The sequence below is a fragment of the Lutra lutra genome, chromosome 2 (assembly GCF_902655055.1).
Source record: "Lutra lutra chromosome 2, mLutLut1.2, whole genome shotgun sequence".
Classification (NCBI taxonomy): Eukaryota; Metazoa; Chordata; class Mammalia; order Carnivora; family Mustelidae; genus Lutra; species Lutra lutra.
The window spans coordinates 35,604,849-35,626,978 of record NC_062279.1 but is presented as its reverse complement, the minus strand read 5'-3'; the positions used below and the strand labels follow the sequence as shown (position 1 = coordinate 35,626,978).

Sequence of the window (22,130 nt, the reverse complement as noted above, 5' to 3'; positions counted from 1 at the left end):
TTACATCAAGCAGCTATATATGGTTCACTTTTACTGTAAAGGCTGATCAAGGAAGATGCCCTGGGTCTGGTAGATTTCTTTGAGGACCAGCAATACCGTATCTTCAGACTCCCTGTAAAGAGAAAACTTAAGTTGTAAGAAGAAACTAACCTTTATACTAGATGCTTTACATATATTATCTCATGTAATCTACACAACCACCTTACCAGTTCATTTTTCTCAAAAGTTCATTTTACAGTGGAGTATTACTTAGCCATAAAGAAGAATGAAATCTTGCCATTTGCCATAATATGGATTGACCTAGAGGATGTTAAGTGAAGTAAAAGACAAAAGCCTATGATTTCACTTATATGTGGAACCTAAAAAACAAAACAAATGAACAAAAACCAGACTCCTATATATACAAAGAACAATGTGGTTGCCAGAAGGGAGAGGGGTGGGGGGATGGCTGAAATAGATGAAGGGGATGAAGAGGTACGAATTTCAAGTTATAAAATGAATAAGTCATGGAGATGAAAAGTATACCACAAGGAATATAGTTGATAATATTGTGATAATGTATGGCGTCTACACTTATGGTGAGCACTGAACTGTCCAATTCACTATGCAGTAATTCACCTGAAACTAATATAAAATTGTATGTCAACCACGATTTTTTTTTTAAAAAGTCTAGCATTATGTCTGGTAATACAAAAAAGCTAGTAGTAAATAACCAACCAAGAACTGTTCCTTTTCCACAGAGCTTCTTCTTGGAATAATATGGAAGAGCCATCCAGTTGGTCACCTTAATTTTTTAAATGTTATTTACCTTTTTAAAAAATATACTACAGGGGCATCTGGGTGGCTCAGTGGGTTAAGCCTCTGCCTTCAACTCAGGTCATAATCTCAGGGTCCTGGGATCAAGCCCTGCATCGGGTTCTCTGCTTAGCAGGGAGACTGCTTCCCCCTCTCTCTCTGTCTGCCTCTCTGCCTACTTGTGATCTCTCTCTGTCAAATAAATAAATAAAATCTTAAAAAAAAAAAGTACAATCATTTATTTCATAATTCAAGATCTAAAAGTGTTATTTTTTTTTAAGATTTTATTTATTTATTTGACAGAGAGATCACAAGTAGATGGAGAGGCAGGCAGAGAGAGAGAGAGAGAGAGGGAAGCAGGCTCCCTGCTGAGCAGAGAACCCGATGCGGGACTCGATCCCAGGACCCTGAGATCATGACCTGAGCCGAAGGCAGCGGCTTAACCCACTGAGCCACCCAGGCACCCCTAAAAGAGTGTTATAATGAAGTTTCACTTCCACCTCTGTTAACCACTAGTTCCCATCTTCTGACAATCAAGTTACCAATTCCTCATGCATCTTCCAGATCTCATTCTGTGTGTGCCCAAGCAATTACTTATATCTAGTTCATAAAGAACTTTGATTAACATCATGAAGGACTGCCTTAAGGACATACAGCAAACATTTCTCTAGATCTGTGGTTTAACATTTTTTGAATCATGTATCTACTTGAGAATCTAATGAAACCAATGAATTTCTCCCCAGAAAAGATTATATATATATATATATATATGCATATATATATATATTTTTTTATATGTTTTTCCAAAATATAAATAAAGTTTCATTGGATTCATATGCTTTTTCTGTCCCCCAGAAACCCCATACACAGACTTCAGGTTAAGAAACTCCTATGCCAATCTAAGGGCATCAGCTAAACTAGATATTCAACTGGTGTGATCCTGGTGCATAAATAAATGGATCAAGAGAAAAGAAGTTCAGAAATAGTCCTAAATCTATATAGGAATTTAATAAAGTGAGACTCTCAAATCCACTAACGGTGTTGTGACAAATGGAGAGGCATCTGGAAAATGACCTGAGCCAATCTATACCTGTCACTGGAATAAATCCAAAGTGAATCAAACATTCACATGTAAAAATGAAACCATAAAATATCAGAATAAACTGTGGTAAGGCATTCTTCAGAGGATAAGGAAGATCTAAGTATGACACATTCTAGAAGCCAGAAAGGAAAAAAATCAACAAATATGACCACATAAAAATCAATCTTTTCAATGTCAAAGACAACCTGGAGAAAAGGCATTTGCAACTCATCACAGACTGATCAACAATAAAAAAAATTTCAATATAAAAGAGAATAAAGAATATAGAAAACTCCCAGAAAAGGAAACAAAAATGGTCCTGAAATATAAGTCAAGATGCTCAATCTTATTCATAACTGGAGGAATGCAATTTTTTTTTTTTTTTAAGTAAAAGGCAAAAGATTGGTCTGAAGAGAGAAAGGAGCATACAAGGCATGCAACTTAAACACTATAGCGTGGGGTGCCTAGATGGCTTAGTAGGTTGGCCATCTGCCTTCAGGTCATGATCCAGGGTCCTTGGTTTGAGCCCCACATTGGGCTCCCTGCTTGGTGGGGAGCCTGCTTCTCCCTCTCCTCCTTCTCCTTCCCCCTGCTCACATGCTCATGTGATTTCTCATGAATAAATAAGCAGAATTCAAAAAAAACTATAGTACGCAAAATACATACACTGAAAACTACAAAACATTGCTAAGGGAAATTAAAGACCAAAATACAGAGAGATACTGTGTTTGTGGATCAGAAGACTCAGCATTATTCAGATGTCAATTCTCCCCAAATTCATCTGTAGACAAAATATTCGCAATCACAACCAAAATCTCAGAAACCCACTAGTTCAAAGGGATACATGTATCCCGATTTTTTTTTTTTAAGATTTTATTTACTTATTTGACAGAGACCAAAACCAGGGGGAGCGGCAGGCAGAAGGAAAGGGGAAAGCAGACTCCCTGCTGAGCAAGGAGCCCAATGCTGGGCTCAATCCCAGGACCCAGAGATCATGACCTAAGCCAGAGGGAGAGGCTTAACCAACAAAGCCACGAAGGTGCCCCCCAATTTTTTTAAAGATTGATTTATTTGAAGGTCGCCTGGGTGGCTCAGTGGGTTTAAGCCTTTGCCTTCAGCTCAGGTCATGATCAGAGGGTCCTGGGATCGAGCCCGAATTGGGCTCTCTGCTCAGCAGGGAGCCTGTTTCCTTCTCTCTCTCTCTCTGCCTACTTGTGTTCTGTCAAATAAATAAATAAAAATCTTAAAAAAAAAAAAGATATATTTACTTGGGAGAGCAAGGAAGTATAGGGAGGAGGGGCTGAGGGAGAGGGAGGGTGAGTCTCAAGAAGACTTTGCACTGTGCACAGAACCCAACATGGGGCTTAATCCCACCACCCCGAGGATCACAACCCGAGCCAAAACCAAGAACTGGGCACTCAACTAACTGTGCCACCGTGGACCCCAATGTTTATAGCAGCATTATCAACAGCAGCCAAATTATGTGTCCATCAATAGATGAATGGATAGTGATAGGTGGTATATACGCACAGTGTGATACCAGTCAGCCACAAATAAGAATGAAGTCTTGCCATTTGCAATGACAAGGATGGAGCTAGAAAGTATTATGCCAAGTGAAATAAGTCAGAGAAAGACAAATACTGTATGATTTCACTCATATGTGGAATTTAAGAAATCAAACAAATGAGCAAAGAAAAAAAAAAAAGACATAAACCAAGAAACAGATTCTTAACTATAGAGAACAAACTGATGGTTACCAGAGGGGTGGTACATGAGGGGAAGAGTTAAATAGGTGATGGGGATTAAGGAGTGCACTTGTGATGAGCACCAGGTGTGTGGAAGTACTGAAGCACTATATTGTACATATGAAACTAATATTACACTATATATTAACTAACTGGAATTTAAATAAAAACTTAAAAAAACAGGGCACCTGGGTGGTTCAGTTGGTTAGGCATCTGCCTTTGGCTCAGGTCATGATCTCAGGGTCCTAGGATTGAGCCCCAGTCCTGGAATTGTCCTGGGATCCAGCCCCATGTAGGGCTTCCTGCTCAGCAAGGAGTCTGCTTCTCTCTCTCCCTCCCTCTCTCTGTGTCTCCTCCCCTCTCCCCTGCTCACGCTCTCATGGTCTCTTTCTCAAACAAATGAATTAAAAAAAACTTTAAAAAGTAAAATATAATAAAAACTTTTAAAAAATAATAAAGAATCGTAATTTAAGTGGCTCAGTCAGTTAAGCATCTGCTTCCGGCTCAGATCATGATCCCAGGTTCCTGGGATCAAGTCCCACATCGGGCTCCTTGCTCAGCAAGGAGTCGTCTTCTCCCTCTGCTTGTTTGTCTAACAAATAAATAAATAAAATCTTAAAAGAAAACCTAAAAGCATGCATTTTTGAAGCCTTATTACCCATCCATCTTATTTTCCTAGCTATCTTTTTCTTTAGTTTCAATTTATTTGGTGATTAAGTTCTTTTCTGTTATAATGTATGAATTTCAATAAGCATTAGTATCCATTCTACAACCCATCAGATAATCATATTTAATAATGATTAATTCTGTTGAATAAGTTGAATAAGTTGATTATTCTGTTGAATAAGTTGTGGGTTTTTAATGTACAACATGGTACTAGAGTTAATAATACCGTATCATATACTTGGAAGTTGCTAAGAGAGTAATTCTTAAATGTTCTCATCACACACAGTGTGTGTGTACACAGAGTAATTATGTGAAGTGATGGAGGTGTTAATCATTTCACAATGAACATCTTATACAATGTGTAAATTATATCTCAATAAATCTGGAAAAAACATTTAAATGTTAAAAGTATAAATTTAAAATGAAAATAATAAATTCTGATCTAGCTACTGTAAATACTTTCAAATGAGTTTACAATACTTTTAGCAACAGTAATGTATTTGTTCCAGTTCAATAATATGTACCCTTCCTGTCCCCCACCAATGACCAAAGGACACCACTTTTAAAACTAAACTAGCTGAACTCATGGTTGCTGGCATCATCAGCCCATGCTCTACCCAACTGCAAAGTAAAAAAACAATGTGTTTAAATCAGATTTATTTAAATGATATAATTGTGTTATTTTATAACTGTCTAAATGAGAAATCACTCTAATCCCACATGTACACTAGCCTACCCTCCCTTTCCTACATCTATCAAATAGCTTTGAAACAATTAGACCCCTCCCAAAAAAAAGAAAGAAAGAAAAGAAACAACACTCAGAAACAAAAACAAACCTCACTTACCAATAGCATAGATGGCTTTGTAAAGCAAATAAATATTCATTAAAACTTTCAATGGGCTTCTCTTGTAGCACATAGTCAATGCGCTGGCCTCCATTCAGCATTCCCACATTGATGGGTGGGACTTCTTCTTTAACTGTCACAGGGGTCTCTTCTGTGTTAACATCTGGACATAGAAGACCCATAATAACAATCTAAAAGCTTCAGGCCATCCAAGATTGTCCTTACTTCCCTTCAGACTACCAAGTTTACAGTAGGATGAGGTATTCTCTGCTCAGAAAGCTTTCTGCACCTTCCTCCTCTCAAGCCCCTCAAAGCTTCTCCTCAGGTCATACTGATTTGTTCAATCCCATTTCTTTCCCGTACCTCTGACAGCTAATTCATTTGCCTCTGGTTTATAAACTAAATAGAAGTAGGGATAGAAATCTTTAGTATTTGAAAATTAAAGCAAAAAGAATGCAACATTAACTGTGAAATTAAGAGGAGAGCATACTATCTAGTGCCCAGCCAGGAAAATAAAACTGACCAATAATACATGACATTGCCCTATAAAAGCAAGGTGCTTCACAGAAGAGGCTCCTAACCTCACTTCCAGAGTTCCCAAGTAAGGAATGTCTTTTAAAGCCTCTGTACCAGATATTCAGCTTCTTTTGACATTTTTCCTCACAAATAATGTTTCTCCCTAATTTGTGGCTATGAGACCATAGAAAAGACTAGCAGAGGGAAAGGCTCACTAGGGCTCATAGTATTGGTTCTATACCATGAGTAAGAAATACACACTATGGACTCTTATCAGACCTAATGAAGGAAATCAAAGTGTACAGTATCACTGACCACTCAGCTTCTCTGAACTTGATTCAGATTCTGCTTCAGTTTCTTCTGTAGTTTCTGAAGCCTGTAAGGCAGGGTATGGAGCTCTGGTGAAAGACTTCCAGGCCATCCGCAGTGAACCTAGCAAGTTGTTCTTAAGGTCCATACTCATCCTGGTCAAGCCCTCTCTCAATTCTGAAACATATTTGAATAAAGAACATTATATGGTTTACAAAGAGTTTAGGGTCCAATACAGTTAAACAAAGTGAATGAGGTCCAGTCAGTCTGCACTGACCAGACATCTAGAATTAAAAGTTCTGTACTCAGACTTACCTAAGTGCATTCGCTTCCTGCCCTTATGATGTGGGATTAGCATTGGCTCAAATTCCACTCCTGGAACCACCATCGGTTCAATCCTATAGGCCACAGGATCAAACTACATAGGAAAAATAATAGCTACAGATACGTCTGCTGAAGAAAGACCACCTTAGGAACTGTGTATCAGGCAAGAATAATCATAAGCTCATAAAAAAACAAAAACTTCAGTTGTTTTGCCCCATCACTTTCAGATTCATACTATTGTAAATTGTCTCATTACCATAAAATAGTATAGGAGAAAGCAAATCAACACAACAGGAAAGTATATGTTCTTTATCAATAAGCTCTAATATTCAGGTGAAAAGACAAGAGCTGTCCAATGCTTACAGGGTGATAGATATTGAAAAAACCTTTGCATGTTGGAAATTTATAGTTGGGATCAATTCTTTTTAGTCCTCGGACAGTAAGGAACATTCCAATGGGAGATCCAAAGGCAAAGAATATTTCTGGTTTGTAGATGAGCCGGGGGTATTTTACAGACACCTGGAAAAAAGATAAAAAAGTATCTCTCATTGATAACAAAAGTGACCTCTGTTCCTACCATACCAAAGGCATGCAATGAAATGACTCGAGGTAATTAGTATTGTTACCTGCCCAATGCCAACATCCAGATAGTCACCATTTCCAGTAGCATTGGTTTTACTGCAGAAGCCTGGTTCTTTGAGGATGTTGGATATAGTCACCCCTGAAGCTGGCTGCAGGGTTGGTCTATTAATACCCTAAAGAATAAAATAATTCTGTGGAGCTGTTATGTTCTAAAAATATCCAAAGAAATACACAGTCTGAAAGGATACTTGGGAAAGTTTTGAATAATTCTAGGAAGAGTCTCAGAAAACAAGATAAAGCTGATGAAAACAAAAGTTGTCCTAAGTGATGAACGGACATCCTTACATGCTCTAAATCAATGAAAGCTGTACACAGCTATCTGGGCGGCAGCTGAAACTTTAGGCATCCATTATGAGAGAAACAACAGCAGAGCATGATGAAGAGGAATACCGAGGGCCTCGAAGGGTTTCAATGAAGCACAATTCCCTTTTAAGTAGAATGTCTCTATGGGTATACAAAATGATATAGATACTGGGCCACGAACTGGGCCTTGAATAAGAACTAAGCAATCTGCTACAAAGTTGAAAAATAACTGCTAAGATATGGAAAGGAATTTAGTGGGAGAAAAAACTAAATGTAAAAGTACTATTACAACATGGATAAACCTCAAATTCATTATTCTAAAGCAAAAGAAGCCAGTCACAAAAAGCCACACACTGTATAATTCCATTTAGATGAAATGTCCAGAACAACAAAATCCACCATGACAGGAAGTAGACCAGTGGTTCACAGGAGGGAGGAATGGGGAGTGACTGCTAATGAGTATGGGGTTTCTTTTTAGGGTGATGTAAAAGTTCTCAAATTAGATAGTGGTAATCGTGACACACCTCTGCAAATACACTAAAAATGAATTGTATACTTTAAAAGGGTCAATTTTATGGTATGTGATATGAATTATATTTCAACAAAGTGATTATGAAATTTTTTAAAAAAGGAAAAAAATGGAATGGTGGGAAGACTCCAGGGGAGACAAGACTTCTGAAGCTAGTAATATTTTTTAAGGATATCAATTAAGAAAATGTGTTTAATTTCTAAAGAGAGCCAAAGATCAGTTAACAAAGTTGCTTAGCTGCCTAACCACATCACAAAGGATATAAGGATGTCAAAAACCATTTAATCCTACAAGCTATATTATACACATACCATTAAATTTTTTCTGGTCCTAAAGTAGTTTAATATCTTCTTTCTTGGTCCTAAGGGAATTCCCATTTCTTGAAGATCTTTGTCAGTACATAAAGCCTAGGCACAGAAAATCAAATATCCTTATTTCTAGGCAAAATAAAAAGAATTAAATGTCCTGTTCTCTGAGAGGAATGAGACCTAACCACTACAATTCTTTTTTATATTAACAGGGTTCCCTACTGGTACAACATCATTAATAATTTTTTTTTAAAGATTTTATTTATTTATTTGACAGAGAGAGATCATAAGCAGGCAGAGAGGCAGGCAGAGAGACAGGAGGAAGCAGGCTCCCTGCTGAGCAGAAAGCCCGATGCGGGACTCGATCCCAGGACTCCGAGATCATGACCTGAGCCGAAGGCAGCGGCTTAACCCACTGAGCCACCCAGGCGCCCCTCATTAATAATTTTGAGGGGAAAAAAGTACTTTATTCATAAAAGCCTAAAGAAGAATAAAAGGTATCAGTACTATAGTATCAATACTACAGTAATACAGAGGACATTGTATTATTATACATATAGACGTTAGATGTCACAGTCCTGAGAAAGATTCTATCCCTACTCATGGACATAAGCAGTAAGAACATACAGCAAACACTGAGCATGAAACAAACTAACAATCAAGATCTCAGCTTAGGTGCTACTCACCTGATTAGGTTAAGTTTTCCTTCACCCTCCAGACTACTAGTCTTATTATACATTCTTAATACTACTATGTAATTTTCCAATTTAGAACTTACCACAATTGTAATTAATTATGTTTATTTGACATGTGTCTTCCCCACTAAGCCATAAACACAATGTTTACGTTTATATAAGATGTTTATGGTTTACATAATACCTTACTGACCACTCTATCTCTAGTCTAGTACATGGTAGAGCATGCCTGCTCATATAAAGCATTCACTAAATACCTATTAAATGAATGAATGTATTGCAAGCCTGAAAAAAGGCAAAAAAAAAAAAAAAGTGGCAGAAAACCAAAAACAAATAAGCAAATATCAACAGTAGGGCTCTTGAAGTATAAGAGAAAATAAGCTGGAATGATAAGTGGTCATTTATTCTTACTCTGTTTTCTGAGCTATGTTGTTTTTTAGTCTTTGCTCTATCACTATATGTTTGTCAGTATGGCTCCTCTGAACTTTGGTCTCCAACAAAGCAAAGATCACTTTATAAGATAAAAAACACATAAATAATGCTAAAGGACATTACTAATGATAACAGAGTTTTTATGACTAAAATGCTTCTGAAGGGCAGGTTCTTAGCACTAAGATGAAGATAAACCTAAAAATATTAAAAATGGTATAAGCATGAAGTTTTTTTGTTTTTTTAAAGATTTTATTTATTTATTTATTTGACAGAGAGAGAGATCACAAGCAGGCAGGGAGGAAGGCAGAGAGAGAGAGAGAGGAAAGCAGGCTCACCGCTGAGCAGAGAGCCCGATGCGGGACTCGATCCCAGGACCCCGAGATCATGACCTGAGCCGAAGGCAGCAGCTTAACCCACTGAGCCACCCAGGTGCCCCTAGCATGAAGTTTTAAAAGATTATTTTACCAGCGCTTCCTTATCTACTTTCTCCTTCTCAAAGAGATTAAAGAATTCAGAGAGTTGAAGTTTCTTCAAATCTTCCTCTAGCGTCAGTGTGTCTCCCTCATCCATGACAATATTTGGTGCATCCTAAAAATTAAATTGTAAAGCTCATATTCTCTAAATTCATTTAGATGGTCCTTTATTAGTACTATCAGCAATAAAAATAATGTACTATATAAGAGTTCTATATAAAGATATACATAACTTTAAATAAATTGTAATTTGTACAAAATATAAATTAAGTAGTTAATCTCTAAGTTTGCAACTTTAGTTGAAACAATGTTTTCAAATAAATGAATGCATGAATATTATCAAAGTGTTCTTCATCTTCATTAACAAAATATTCATGGAGTTCTTATTACAGAAAGAGTATTTAAGACATAAAACAATCTTAAAGCCCCTGTCCTGGAAGAACTCACAGTCCAACAATAGAAATGACACTTATATAAAAAGAGAAAACATACAAGATAGTATATGCTAAATACTAATTCAAAACTATAATGTGTCACAGGACTTTATTTTACAGATGTTTTAAAGATTTTATTTATTTATGTGAGAGAGCGAAAGAGCACAAGCAGAGGGAGCGGAGGAGGGAGACAGAAGCAGACTCCCCGCTGAGCAGACAACCAGACTCAGGGCTTGATCCCAAGACCCTGGGATCATGACCTGAGCCAAAGGCAGACATTTAACTGACTGAGCCACCCAGGCGCCCTACAAAAGATGTTTAAACACCAAGTCCCCCCACCGCTTTCAAAGGGAATTTCTACAAATTATATCACTTTGTGTCCAATTCATTCTTCATTTCCTCATATGTAAACTCCATTTCAGTTCAATGATTCTATAATTCTAATAACAGAAGAGAAGTATATATTTATAATGGAAAACAAGATACCTATAGTTATTTTAGAATGTGGCAAATATTTGTGGAAGCTTATGACTATCTTGCTTCTGTCATCCAAGAAGATACCAAGAGATAAGTCTATTAAAATTAAAATAAATGTAAAATTAATGTGTTATGGTATGGGACTAAACTAAGCAAAAAGACAAAAAAGTAAGTCTAAAGTCTAAAAATCCGTCCTAAGAAATGGTACAAGAGAAGTATATCTGTATATCTAAATTACCTTTTCACTGTCCATATCCCCCAAAGAATCTTTCTGATTTGTTAGTATATCAAACAGTATAAGTGAACCTAAAACAGAAGAAAGAAGGGACAATTTCTAAGTACTGGCACTACACAGATTTTATACAAGAAGTATTAAGCCAATTACCCATGTAGCAAAATCTATGAAGCAGAAAGTTTTTTTTTCCAATCCACCACCACCCCCTTCCAACCCCTTCCAAATTCTTCATCACAGACCAGTTCTAGGCCTCTAAATGTGATACAGGTAAGACATTGTACTTCAAAATCAGGTGTCCTTAATATGTGATAGTCCTCTCTGATCACGGAGAATTCATTTGTTACCTAAACTATGACCAGCAATGGATACACCCCCTTTGAAATCAGGGTTCCTCTGAAGAAAAAGTGTATATATTCGGTTCATTTCAGAAGCAACTGTGTCCACGATAGTCTGACAGTAGGTGGGGCTATTATAGAAGAAGACATCCAGAATTGTGTCATTGGTGAAGTGCCTTAGGCGATTAATGCTGGGCAGAGTTATTCGCTGCAGATCTCTGGGTGGGGGAAAAAAAAAAAAAATATATATATATATATATACACACACACACATACACACACATATATATTTTAAGCAGAAAACCTAATACATTCTATAACCTCCTCTAAGTTATTATCCAGCTTAGCCTTCAAGCTTAGACTTAGATATTTAAAGATACAAGAGACAGTATCTATTAATAGGAAACACAAAGGACTCAGAGACATGTTTAATTAAGTCAAAACGATGTGATCAGCAAAAGTCAGTAAGAATCTCTACAAGACAACTTCTTTAATACATAAATTACAAGGAGCTAAGAGATGGAAAGGTAATCAAGAGATTAAAAGAGACTTAAAAGACAAATCAACAAGGGGCTCCCGGGTGGCTCAGTTGGTTCAGCTTCTGCTTTTGGCTCAGGTCATGATCCCAGGGCCCTAGGATCAAGGTCCAAGTCAGGCTCCTTGCTCAGTAGGGAGTCTGCTTCTTCCTCTACCTCCCTGTCTCCCTGCTTGTGTTTGATCTCTCTCTCTGTGTCAAATAAATAAATAAAGTCTTTAACCAAAATAAATTGTGTGTGTATAAAATTACATTTACTAGACAACTGGAAACTTGAACACTGTATATTTGCTGATATTAAGAACTTTTTTAGGGGCACCTGGTGCTCAGCAGGCAGTCTGCTTGTCTCCCCCACCGTCTGTCCCTCCCCCTGCTCACGCATGCTCTCTCTCTCTCTCAAATAAATAACTCTTTTAAAAAATAATTTTTTTAGGTGTGATAATGGTGTTATGGTTAATATATTTTTAAAGGTCCTTTCTGCCATCAACAGATGAATGGATAAAGAAGATGTGGTATAGATATACAATGGAATACAATGCAGCCATCAAAAACCCCCAAATCTTGCCATTTGCAATGATGTGGATGGAACTAGAGGGTATTATCCTAAGCGAAATAAGTCAATCAGAGAAAAACAATTATCATATGATCTCTCTGATATAATTAATTTGAGAGGCAGGGCGGGGGTCATGGGAGGAAGGGAGGGAAAAATGAAACAAGATGGGACGGGCAGGGAGACAAACCATAAGAGACTCTTAATCTCAGGAAACAAATTGAGGGTTGCTGGTGGGGAGGGAGGTGGGAGGGATAGAGTGGCTGGGTGATGGTAACTGGGGAGGGTATGTGCTATGGTGAGTGCTGTGAGTTGTGTAAGACTGATGATTCACAGACCTGTACCCCTGAATAAAAATAATACATTATATGTTAATAAAAAAATAAAAGTAAAAGTCCTTTCTGATATACAAACATACATTTACAGATGAAATGATATAATAAGATTTGGTTCAAAAATAATATGGTGGAGGGATGGGCAGTAGATAGAGGTTGAAAAATAATGGACAGAGCAGAACTGACCATGTGTTCAGGCTTGTTTGTCCTGGGTAATCATAATCTGTATATGAAGATTCATTATATAAGCTATTTTTGTATACAAAATTCTCTGTAATAAAGAATTTTTAAAGACAGAAAGTACAAGATGATTTTTCTAGAATTCTCAGCATTAAGGTTTTTAGATCACAAGTCAAATGATAAGTGGATCAGCTCCCTTTCTCAATGCAGAATTTCTGAAAACTGAAAGAAAGTGAGACTACCAGATGCCAAAGGCAAACAGAACATCTCAAAAAGAAAAACCATGCTGACATTATCCAAATCAACTTCCAGTTAAAGCTTTCTCAAAATACCCAGAAAGAGTCCTCAAAGATTCAACAGCTTCTGTAGTTTAGGGAGCAATTTGCCCTTAGGAACCTCTTAGCATCAGCTCAAACCTGAAGAATGTGAACTCTATGCCTAGTAAAAGCAACACCATACTACAACATCTGGCATATGGAATATGCTCAAATCATACGGTATTAAGAACTGAGAGACACAGAATCAGAAAAGCCATTTCCGGGCACCTGGGTGGCTCAGTTGGTTAAGCGACTGCCTTCCGCTCAGGTCGTGATCCTGGAGTTCTGGGATCGAGTCCTGCATCGGGCTCCCTGCTTGGCGGGGAGTCTGCTTCTCCCTCTGACCCTCCCCCTTCTCATACTCTCTCTCTCAAATAAATAAAATCTTAAAAAAAAAAAAAGCCATTTCCAAGACCAACATGGAAATAATACTGACTACTTCCTTTATCTTCAGGAAAAGCATCTGCCATTCTATCCTAGAACTATATTATGAACACACTTCTTTCTGGAGAGCCTACAGCTCTCCAAAATATCCTTAATAAAAGGCAAACTTCTCTGACATTACCATAAAATCTACAAACAAAACTGGGTTTGTGACTTAAGAAAGCCATCACTTAAAAGTTGTATGAATTATAACTCAGGTTATAAATGCTAATAACTTAATGTTCAGGAATTTCCTTTTTTTCCCCCAACATGGACAAATATTATCTAAATATGATCACAAAAGGAACAACAAAATACTTTGTACATCTTGAGGTAGGCTGGTTTTGACATCTAAGATGGAAATGCTCATACACTATAGGAATAAAGCAATGTTTGGTTTTAATGCTAAAGAAATAATAGTAGCTATAATAGAAAATACTAATGAGCTAGTAAGACATACTGTAAAATACACACAGTTCTTTACTCCTAACCAGGTCAGCATTTAATAATGTATCTCTAAGAAAAGACATAGAAGTACAAAAAACTTCTCATTGAACAAATTTTTATACAATTAACTATAGCAGAAATATCCCAACCATATCAATGATCAGAAAATGCATTATAGGGGCGCCTGGGTGGCTCAGTGGGTTAAGCCGCTGCCTTCGGCTCAGGTCATGATCCCAGGTCCTGGGTTCGAGCCCCACATCGGGCTTTCTGCTCGGCAGGAAGCCTGCTTCCTCCTCTCTCTCTCTGCCTGCCTCTCTGCCTACTTGTGATTTCTCTCTGTCAAATAAATAAATTAAAAAAAAAAAAAACTTAAAAAAAAAAAAAAAAAGAAAATGCATTATAATCTTAGTTAACAACTCAAAGACATAAGGTATTACTCACACATCCACACCAGTAGAATGCAAAGGACTATGCCAGTTGACTGGAAGAAATTCTACCCTTCCAATCTGCTGATTTTCTTGGGCTTTCTTAAAATGTGTCTGCAGCAGGTTCAAGGAAACACTGCGAAAATCGTTAACTGGAAAAGACATTAACTTATGCATACCAGGGAAGCAATGAATTCATAGAATAAGGATGCAATAGATCACATAATTATGCTCTCTCTGTTTGCTTAGAACACATATTTACTTAGGTGAAAAACAGCAAAGTGGTATTCAGGAAATATCAGTGCACAAAAGCTATTCCTTTAACACAGAACATTATTTTACTATACAAAACACTTTATTTAAAGAAAAGTTAAGGGGCGCCTGGGTGGCTCAGCAGGTTAAGCCTCTGCCTTCGGTTCAGGTCATGATCTCAGGGTCCTGGGATCGAGCCCCACATCAGGCTCTCCGCTCAGCGGGGAGGCTGCTCCCCCTCTCTCTATGCCTGTCTCTCCGCCTACTTGTGATCTCTCTCTCGGCCAAATAAATGAATAAAATCTTTAAAAAAAAAAAAAAGAAAAAAAAGTTAACTTCAAAACTTCTGTGTCATGGGAACTATTTCAATTTTTTAAAAAACAAAAAAATCACATGACTGTGTCAATTGGCCTTACAGTTAGATTCCTAACTAACTTTCTGGTTCTTATAAACAACCTCTAACCAATATTTTAGATTTAAAAAAACAAACAAACTGCTATTTGAAATTCATACTACAACAGTCTTAACCTTCCAGAAGGTTTCTGCTTAGAAGCATTAACCAGTAGAAGATTCCCAAGTTGGGAGACTCTGAATATGTACTATTAAGTTTTAGAAGACACTACCTTTTAAAATCAACTTATACTAATGACCTAAATATTCCAAGTAGAACATCAAGAGCTTTATCATACTATGAATTACAAAAATGACTTAAGTTTCTGTTATTCATTTAAACTATATCATCGAGGCACCTAGGCGGCACAGTCATTAAGTGTCTGCCTTTGGCTCAGGTCAAGATCCCAGGGTCCTGGGATGGAGCCCCACATCAGGCTCCCTGCTCAGCGGGAAGCCTGCTTCTCCCTCTTCTATCCCCATCTGTTTTCCCTCCCCCGATCACACTCTCTCTGTCAAATAAATAAATGTTAAAAAATAATAATAATAAATAAATAAACTATATCACCTTTTTGGTTCCCTTTAAATTTAGAGTGGTTAGAGAGAGGACCATCACATTCATAAAACAATTTTATAAGGATTAAGGGTTGTTCATTCAAGAATTATTAGTTAAGAGTATAAACTATTAGCCTAAGGAATTCACCAGTACTTTAGGTCTAAGTTAAGAAGCTTTACTACCTTGCCACCTGTCTTTAGCTCTCCAAATCTTATTATGCAGATAAAAGACTAAAAACAACACTTTATCTTGTCTCACAGGAGCACTGACTAATATTCCCCCTTAAATGATTTAATCTTACATGCTTTGCAAACCTACCACACTGTACAATGCTTCGAAAGCGGAGATCACAAGCTGGTCCAATCCCATGGACTACAAAAACCAAATGATCTATTTGTAAAGGTTCTCCTGTAAATGATATTAAAAAGAAAAAACATTTCATATAAATAGTCTTAAACTCTGTTTATAGTCAAACATTCACAAAGAATAAGTTATAAAAATGGGCAAAATACAAAATCATTTTTTAAAAAGAATTTATTTATTCATTTGAGAAGTAGGGAGAGGAACAGAGGGAGACAGACAAGCTCAGCAGAGGCTCAATCTTGTAACGCTGAGATCATTACCTGAGCCAAATTCAAGTCAGTCGCTTAACCGACTGAGCCATTCAGGCATCCCAAGCAGATCATTTAAAGGACACGAACAGTCCTATATTTTACTTAGTAAAATAATGATTTTACCATGTTTCTAATTTATCTTGACATAAATCTGTAAAAAAATTTTTCAGACTTTAAACTTTTCATTTTGAAATAACTGCAACCTTACAAAAAACATGAAAGAATTGTATCGACACTCTCATACACTTTTTATAGATTCGATACTTCAACATTTACATTTGCTTTATTTTCTATATGTGTTTACACACACATTCATTTTTCTGAACCATCTGGAAGCAGGTTGCATCTATTATCAGACTGCATACATCTTACCTCTTTAAATACTTAACCCTTTAAATACTTTAATATGTATTTCCTAAGAATATTTTCTTAAATAACCACAGTAATCAAATTCAGGCAACATAACACTGGTAGGATACTTTTATCTAATAGTCCATTTTTATCAATTATACCAATAATGTCTGGTGTATATATAAACCCTAAAATTTTAAACTCGTCTTTTTATTTAAGTTTTTATTTAAGTAATCTCTATACCCAATATGGGGCTTGAACTTACAACCCTGAGATCAAGATTCATACAGTCCCCTGAGTGAGCCAGCCAGGTGCCCCTAAACTCATCTTTTTAAATTATAGTAAGACTAAGATAAGCCATCTCCTCTCAGAGATAAAAAGGAATTTTGTAATCCAGTTAAATATATTATAAAACCAACCATAAATGGCCCCAGATAGATAGCGATGGATAACCACTAAAGTTCACTGAAAAAATTTTCCTTAGTTCACAATCTTCAAGAACAGGAGTTACCAGAATTAATTTTTGATTCATTAATTTTACCAGAATAATTGATTAATTTTAATCAAATAGGCAGAATCACACTTCTTAAAATTAGGACTAAATCAGTTTATTTGTACCAAGTGACTTCTTGATTAGTACTGCCAAATTTTACCCATCCCACAATACATATACTTAGCAACTTTAAAATAGATTTTTACATCTATTAAGATTCTCAGTGACTAAGTTTCGGCTCAGGTTGTGATCTCAGGGTCATGAGATGGAGCCCCACCTCCAGCTCCACACTCAGCGCAGAATCTCCTTGAGATTCTCTCTCCTTCTCCCTCTGCCCCACCTACTTGTATGCTCTCTCTCTCTAAAATAAATAAATAAAATTTTAAAAAGATTCTTAGTAGATGAAGTAATGCTAATCTTAACTCATAATAAGCCCATATGACTAAATCATTTTTAAGCCTTGAGGTAATCCAAAACCATAGAAAAAGGTCACATTTAAGTCATAAACAAGTACATCAGAAGAAAAAATAAACACTTAACATTACCACAATGAATGTCAACAGAAATGTTCTCAACCCCTCTCTTCACTGTCCTTGGTCGACCCTGTTCAGTGGGTGTTGAACCCCATTCATCGGACCCTGCAACTGGCTGGTAATGCACCATAAGCTTAAATAAAAAAGATCAAAGCAATAAATATATTCTGCATTATAGACATCTCTATTTATACATTCTCAGGGATAAGAACAGGTTTTTCAAGACAGAACACATAGTCAAATCTCAACTAGAGTTTTGATACCCAACTCTGATGGCTGGAAATGAGAACCCTGAAAATACAGTAGGCCAATGTTGTACATATTAAATACCTTATGATTTTGTCAATTATACCTCAATAAAGCCAAAAAAGAAAAAAAAAATCAGGCTAACATCTTTCAATAATACCCTACACACGTAAAATATGCCCACATAATGTGTCAGTGATATTCTTAATTTATAGTGTTGTAATTTTCCCTAAGAAAATTGTTTTGTATAAGGTGAAGAAGGTAAAAAATGGTGGCACTGGCTACAAGTTTCATAATTGTGAATGCAATGTAAAAATTTCCAAAGGATATCCTAAATAGAATCCCTATGAAAAAGAAACCAATTAAGCTCTCCTTAGTAATGCAATTAACCTTTAATCCCACATGAAAGAAAGGCTTAATTTGCTTTACCTTTGGATTGTGTAATATAATAATTTCTCTGTTAGGAGACTCCAGTTTCTTTTTCCACTCATCCAGAGTTACAGCAAGCATGTATGTTTCCTTAACAGAAAACACACTTCATTAGATTTCTCTAATAGCTTTTCTATTAAAACTGAACTTTTTTTACGAGAATACTGCTAGATAAACAATTAGGTAAGAATATCCAACTCCAATGTATCAAATATTTGAAAATTCTTTTAAAATTACAACAGATAATAGTATAAAACAAAATTCCCTCTTATTTTTATCATCTAGACTAGATAAAATCACTATACATATTCTGATATACTTCTTTCAATAATATTAATGTCTACTCCAATTTAAAGAAAGCAAATTTCAGACTGTTTCCAGAGCCAGAAAAATAAAAGGCTAAAAGACCAATCCTGTGGTCATAATTTAAATATTATTAACAATGATCACCGTTAGGGAAAAAATTTTAACTTAAAGGCATAACACTCTACATAGTATTTTAAAATCTGAAAATAAAAACTACTTTATCTTGAAACTAATCACAAAAGAAATGCTACAAATGTGATCCAGATACAACCAAACTCTTTCTAGAAATTTCACAAAAACAAGTCACAAGAGAAGATTATTAAATAGAAGAAGAAAAAAATGAAAATAAGTAAAAAGGGCTCAAAGGAATACCTCTAATACTTGGCTGAAGCTCTCTGAGTAGGGAACATACTTATTATCTTTGTCTCCTTTGTAAAACCAGGTACATCGTCTCACTTCTGATGCTAGCTCATCCCAGTATACAGCATACCGCATCCTCTCCCCCAAATGCACATCATATCTGCCCCCATCAGTGGGGACAACTCTCCCATTACAATCTTTTCCTATCAAGGATTGCAAAGGGGGAAAGAAGTACATATATCAAAATAAACCTCCCAAAATACAATTCTGAGTTATACTCTAAATAATGTAATGAGACCTAAGAATGAACATATTCTACTTGCCTAAACATTAAACAAAATGGAATTGATTTTTTTTTTAAGATTTTATTTATTTCTTTGACAGAGAGAGATCACAAGTAGACAGAGAGGCAGGCAGAGAGAGAGAGAGAGAGAGGGAAGCAGGCTCCCTGCCGAGCAGAGAGCCCGATGCGGAACTCGATCCCAGGACCCTGAGATCATGACCTGAGCCGAAGGCAGCGGCTTAACCCACTGAGCCACCCAGGCACCCCTGGAATTGATATTTTTTAACTAATTCACAAACCATCAAAACCATTCTTGGTTTTAATGAAACATGAAAAAAATAATACCCAAATGCTGTTTTGTTCTTTTTCTGAGACAGTAGTGTCCCATTAAACAAAAAAAGTATATAAGGCTTTCTGAATTTTTTTCTTGAGGGGCCAAAAAGTAAATTAACAACCATGACCGTCATGATGATAAAAGTTACCGTTCATTCTTGTTTCATAAAAGAAAAAACAAGTAACAAGTTAGAATTCATTCTTTTGCAATGTGACATGCCCCCATTCTTCATAAACAAAAATTGAAACATGCTAGAATATAAGAAATATTATTAGATAACTATGCAGAAATTAAGTACTGTTTTCAAATATAAACCAAATTCTTAAATATTATAATGTAACTGGTTAGTAATGCAAAACTTCTATTTCTATATAAATATGCTACAGAAGAGAACAGCCCAAAAAAATGCTACAGAAAAAAAAAATAGAAAAAAATCTAATATTTTTAATAGCACTCAATACAAGAACTATTGTATTAGACTGAGAGAAATAGTCTTAATCAGAAGTCATTTCCATCTTACCAGATCCATATGCCTCTTCCAGCTGCTGTGAATCCTCAGAATTGAAAGGAATCCATGTCTCCTTAGAATCTATTATTTTACAATAAAACCAATGAGGAGAAACTGGCTCATACAAACTGCCAGTGTCCATGTCTAGTAGCTCAAAGGAACTACATGAGTTTGGTGACGGGGATGGATCTGACTGGGACAATTGTTCCTGGTGTGATTCCACTGATGACATTTCGCTCTCTAAAAGACAAGATACAAGAAAACTATTGGGAAAAACCATTTTTCTTCTATTAAAAGTGAAATTTCTCTCTCTCTCACACACACACAACTGGTCATTTTAAGGTGTCATTTCTGGAAAAGAAAATCTCAAGGGCCACACAACTGAATACAGAAATAACATGCAAATTAACAGCTGAATTTGAGGGGGAGGTTTAAACAAAATGCTTTTTATAGTCAGACCAACCACCTTACACTGATTTCCCAATTCTCTCAGAAAATTGCGTGGCTTTAATATAGACAAACCAGAGGGGGCCCTGGATGATTCTGCCAGTGAAGCACCTGCGTTTGGCTCAGGTCATGATCTCAAGGCCCTTGGCTCTGGAGCCCTGCTCTGGGCTCCCTGCTCAGCGGGGAGTTTCCTTCTCCTTCTGCTCCTTCCCCTGCTCCTGCTCTCGCTCACTCTCTCTCTGTCTTTCAAATAAATACAATTTTTAAAATAATAAAATTAAAATGACTTAAAAAAAAAAAGACAAACCCAGAATCAGAAGAAACACATGGTCAAAAACTTATTGCAACAAAACATCTTACCTCAATTTCAATCTAAACCTATTGCTAAAGGCAAAAAATTTACTCCGTCTTAATAACACCTAGATTTTAGGCTCCAGGCCCCTATCATTACACACTTACATGCTTATCAGAATCTTAAAATACTGAAAGTAAAACTATTCACTTAAGACGCTGTCACCTTCTATTGATCCTTGAAGTGTACTTAATTAGTGACTAGGACACAAATTCTGAAAACACGAACCCTAGTTTGAGCCACTGTGCGCACGCGCGCACCCACTCCCACCGTCCAAGTCTCAGGAGAAAAGTAACAAGTGACCTCAAATGCCTCCTTCTCTCAAACACGACTCTGACCTATGTGGTCCTACCCCTTCAACACTTAGACCACCAGGCAAGGAACTTCACACACCCAAGTGTACTCAATTTGAGAGGAGTGAGCATTATTGGTATCTCAGCACCGAGAGCAGCGGGATGGCAAACACCTGGCCTCCTCTGGGCAAACGCTCTCCAGGCTTTCGGCCGCTTTATCTTTCTTCCTGACACCAATTTACCTCCGCCACTTTGGCGCGTCCTTCTCCCCCACAACCCTGGGCCTCCTGCAGCCCAGATCTGGGACCTCAGATCTCGGGGACTTGCCTCCTCCCGCTTCCAGCCCTGTAGAGAGGTGCGGAGCCACCGATGGAACAAGCGCAGTCCATACTAAGGCAAGCCTGGCCCCTTCACCCGGATGGAGGTCACTTCCCCGCTCCCCGCCACAGTGGTGGTCCTCAAAGCACCTCTCTTCTCTGCCTCAGGCATCGCGTCCTCCTCCGCCACCGGCATCCCCATCCCGCAATGCCTCCAACCCGCAGCCCAGTGGCCTCCCTCCGCCCAGCCGCCCACCCCAACACGCCGTCGCGGGTTCACCTGACAGCCCCGCTGCCTTTCACACACTCCTGCCCTCGCTGAGGGGGGCACGACATGTCCCCGCGGCGGCCTTTCCCCCGAGCCCAGGAGGGGCGGAGCGCAGCAGGGCGGAGCCTGCGGCCCCGCCAGGCTCGTGCCCAACACTAGGCTCCACTGCGCTCCCAGCGGGCGAGCAGCGGGTCGGGCTACGGAGAGCAGAGGTGAGGTGGTGCAGACCGCGGCGTGGAAACGATGGGTGGGGCAAGGAGGGCCGCAGGAGACTGGCCGGAAGTGTCGCGAGAGGTAGAAGGAATCTCGCGAGATGTGGTTCCTTCCTGCGGGCAGGGAGCCGAAGCGCTGGGCGCGCGGGCGGTGCGTGGGGCGTGCCCTCGCTCCGGGATGGCGCGCGGAATCTCCGTCTGAGGTCGGAGGTCTTTGAAAGGCGGGGATG

General features: G+C 37.8%; 1 protein-coding gene across 4 annotated transcripts in view; it reads right to left on the bottom strand.

Annotated features, from left to right (window-relative positions):
- DDHD2 (DDHD domain containing 2) overlaps positions 1–21,922 on the bottom strand; it is a 28,736-nt gene extending 6,814 nt beyond the window's left edge. For 3 of the 4 annotated variants that reach the window (XM_047717110.1, XM_047717108.1, XM_047717107.1), the window contains exons 1-17: positions 21,701–21,922; positions 20,024–20,251; positions 18,899–19,089; positions 18,221–18,310; positions 17,558–17,678; positions 15,873–15,962; positions 14,373–14,508; positions 11,154–11,362; positions 10,813–10,880; positions 9,656–9,778; positions 8,067–8,162; positions 6,908–7,036; positions 6,645–6,800; positions 6,273–6,375; positions 5,964–6,134; positions 5,133–5,295; positions 5–112 (exon numbers count right to left, since the gene is read on the bottom strand). In XM_047717110.1, the coding sequence (XP_047573066.1) occupies positions 31–112; positions 5,133–5,295; positions 5,964–6,134; positions 6,273–6,375; positions 6,645–6,800; positions 6,908–7,036; positions 8,067–8,162; positions 9,656–9,778; positions 10,813–10,880; positions 11,154–11,362; positions 14,373–14,508; positions 15,873–15,962; positions 17,558–17,678; positions 18,221–18,310; positions 18,899–19,089; positions 20,024–20,243 (2,148 nt within the window). In that variant the 5' untranslated portion in view covers positions 20,244–20,251; positions 21,701–21,922 and the 3' untranslated portion in view covers positions 5–30. Of the gene's footprint in view, positions 113–5,132; positions 5,296–5,963; positions 6,135–6,272; positions 6,376–6,644; positions 6,801–6,907; positions 7,037–8,066; positions 8,163–9,655; positions 9,779–10,812; positions 10,881–11,153; positions 11,363–14,372; positions 14,509–15,872; positions 15,963–17,557; positions 17,679–18,220; positions 18,311–18,898; positions 19,090–20,023; positions 20,252–21,700 lie in introns of all 4 variants that reach the window. The other variant, XM_047717109.1, reaches the window with a different exon arrangement.
- Between the last annotated feature and the right edge of the window lie 208 nt (positions 21,923–22,130).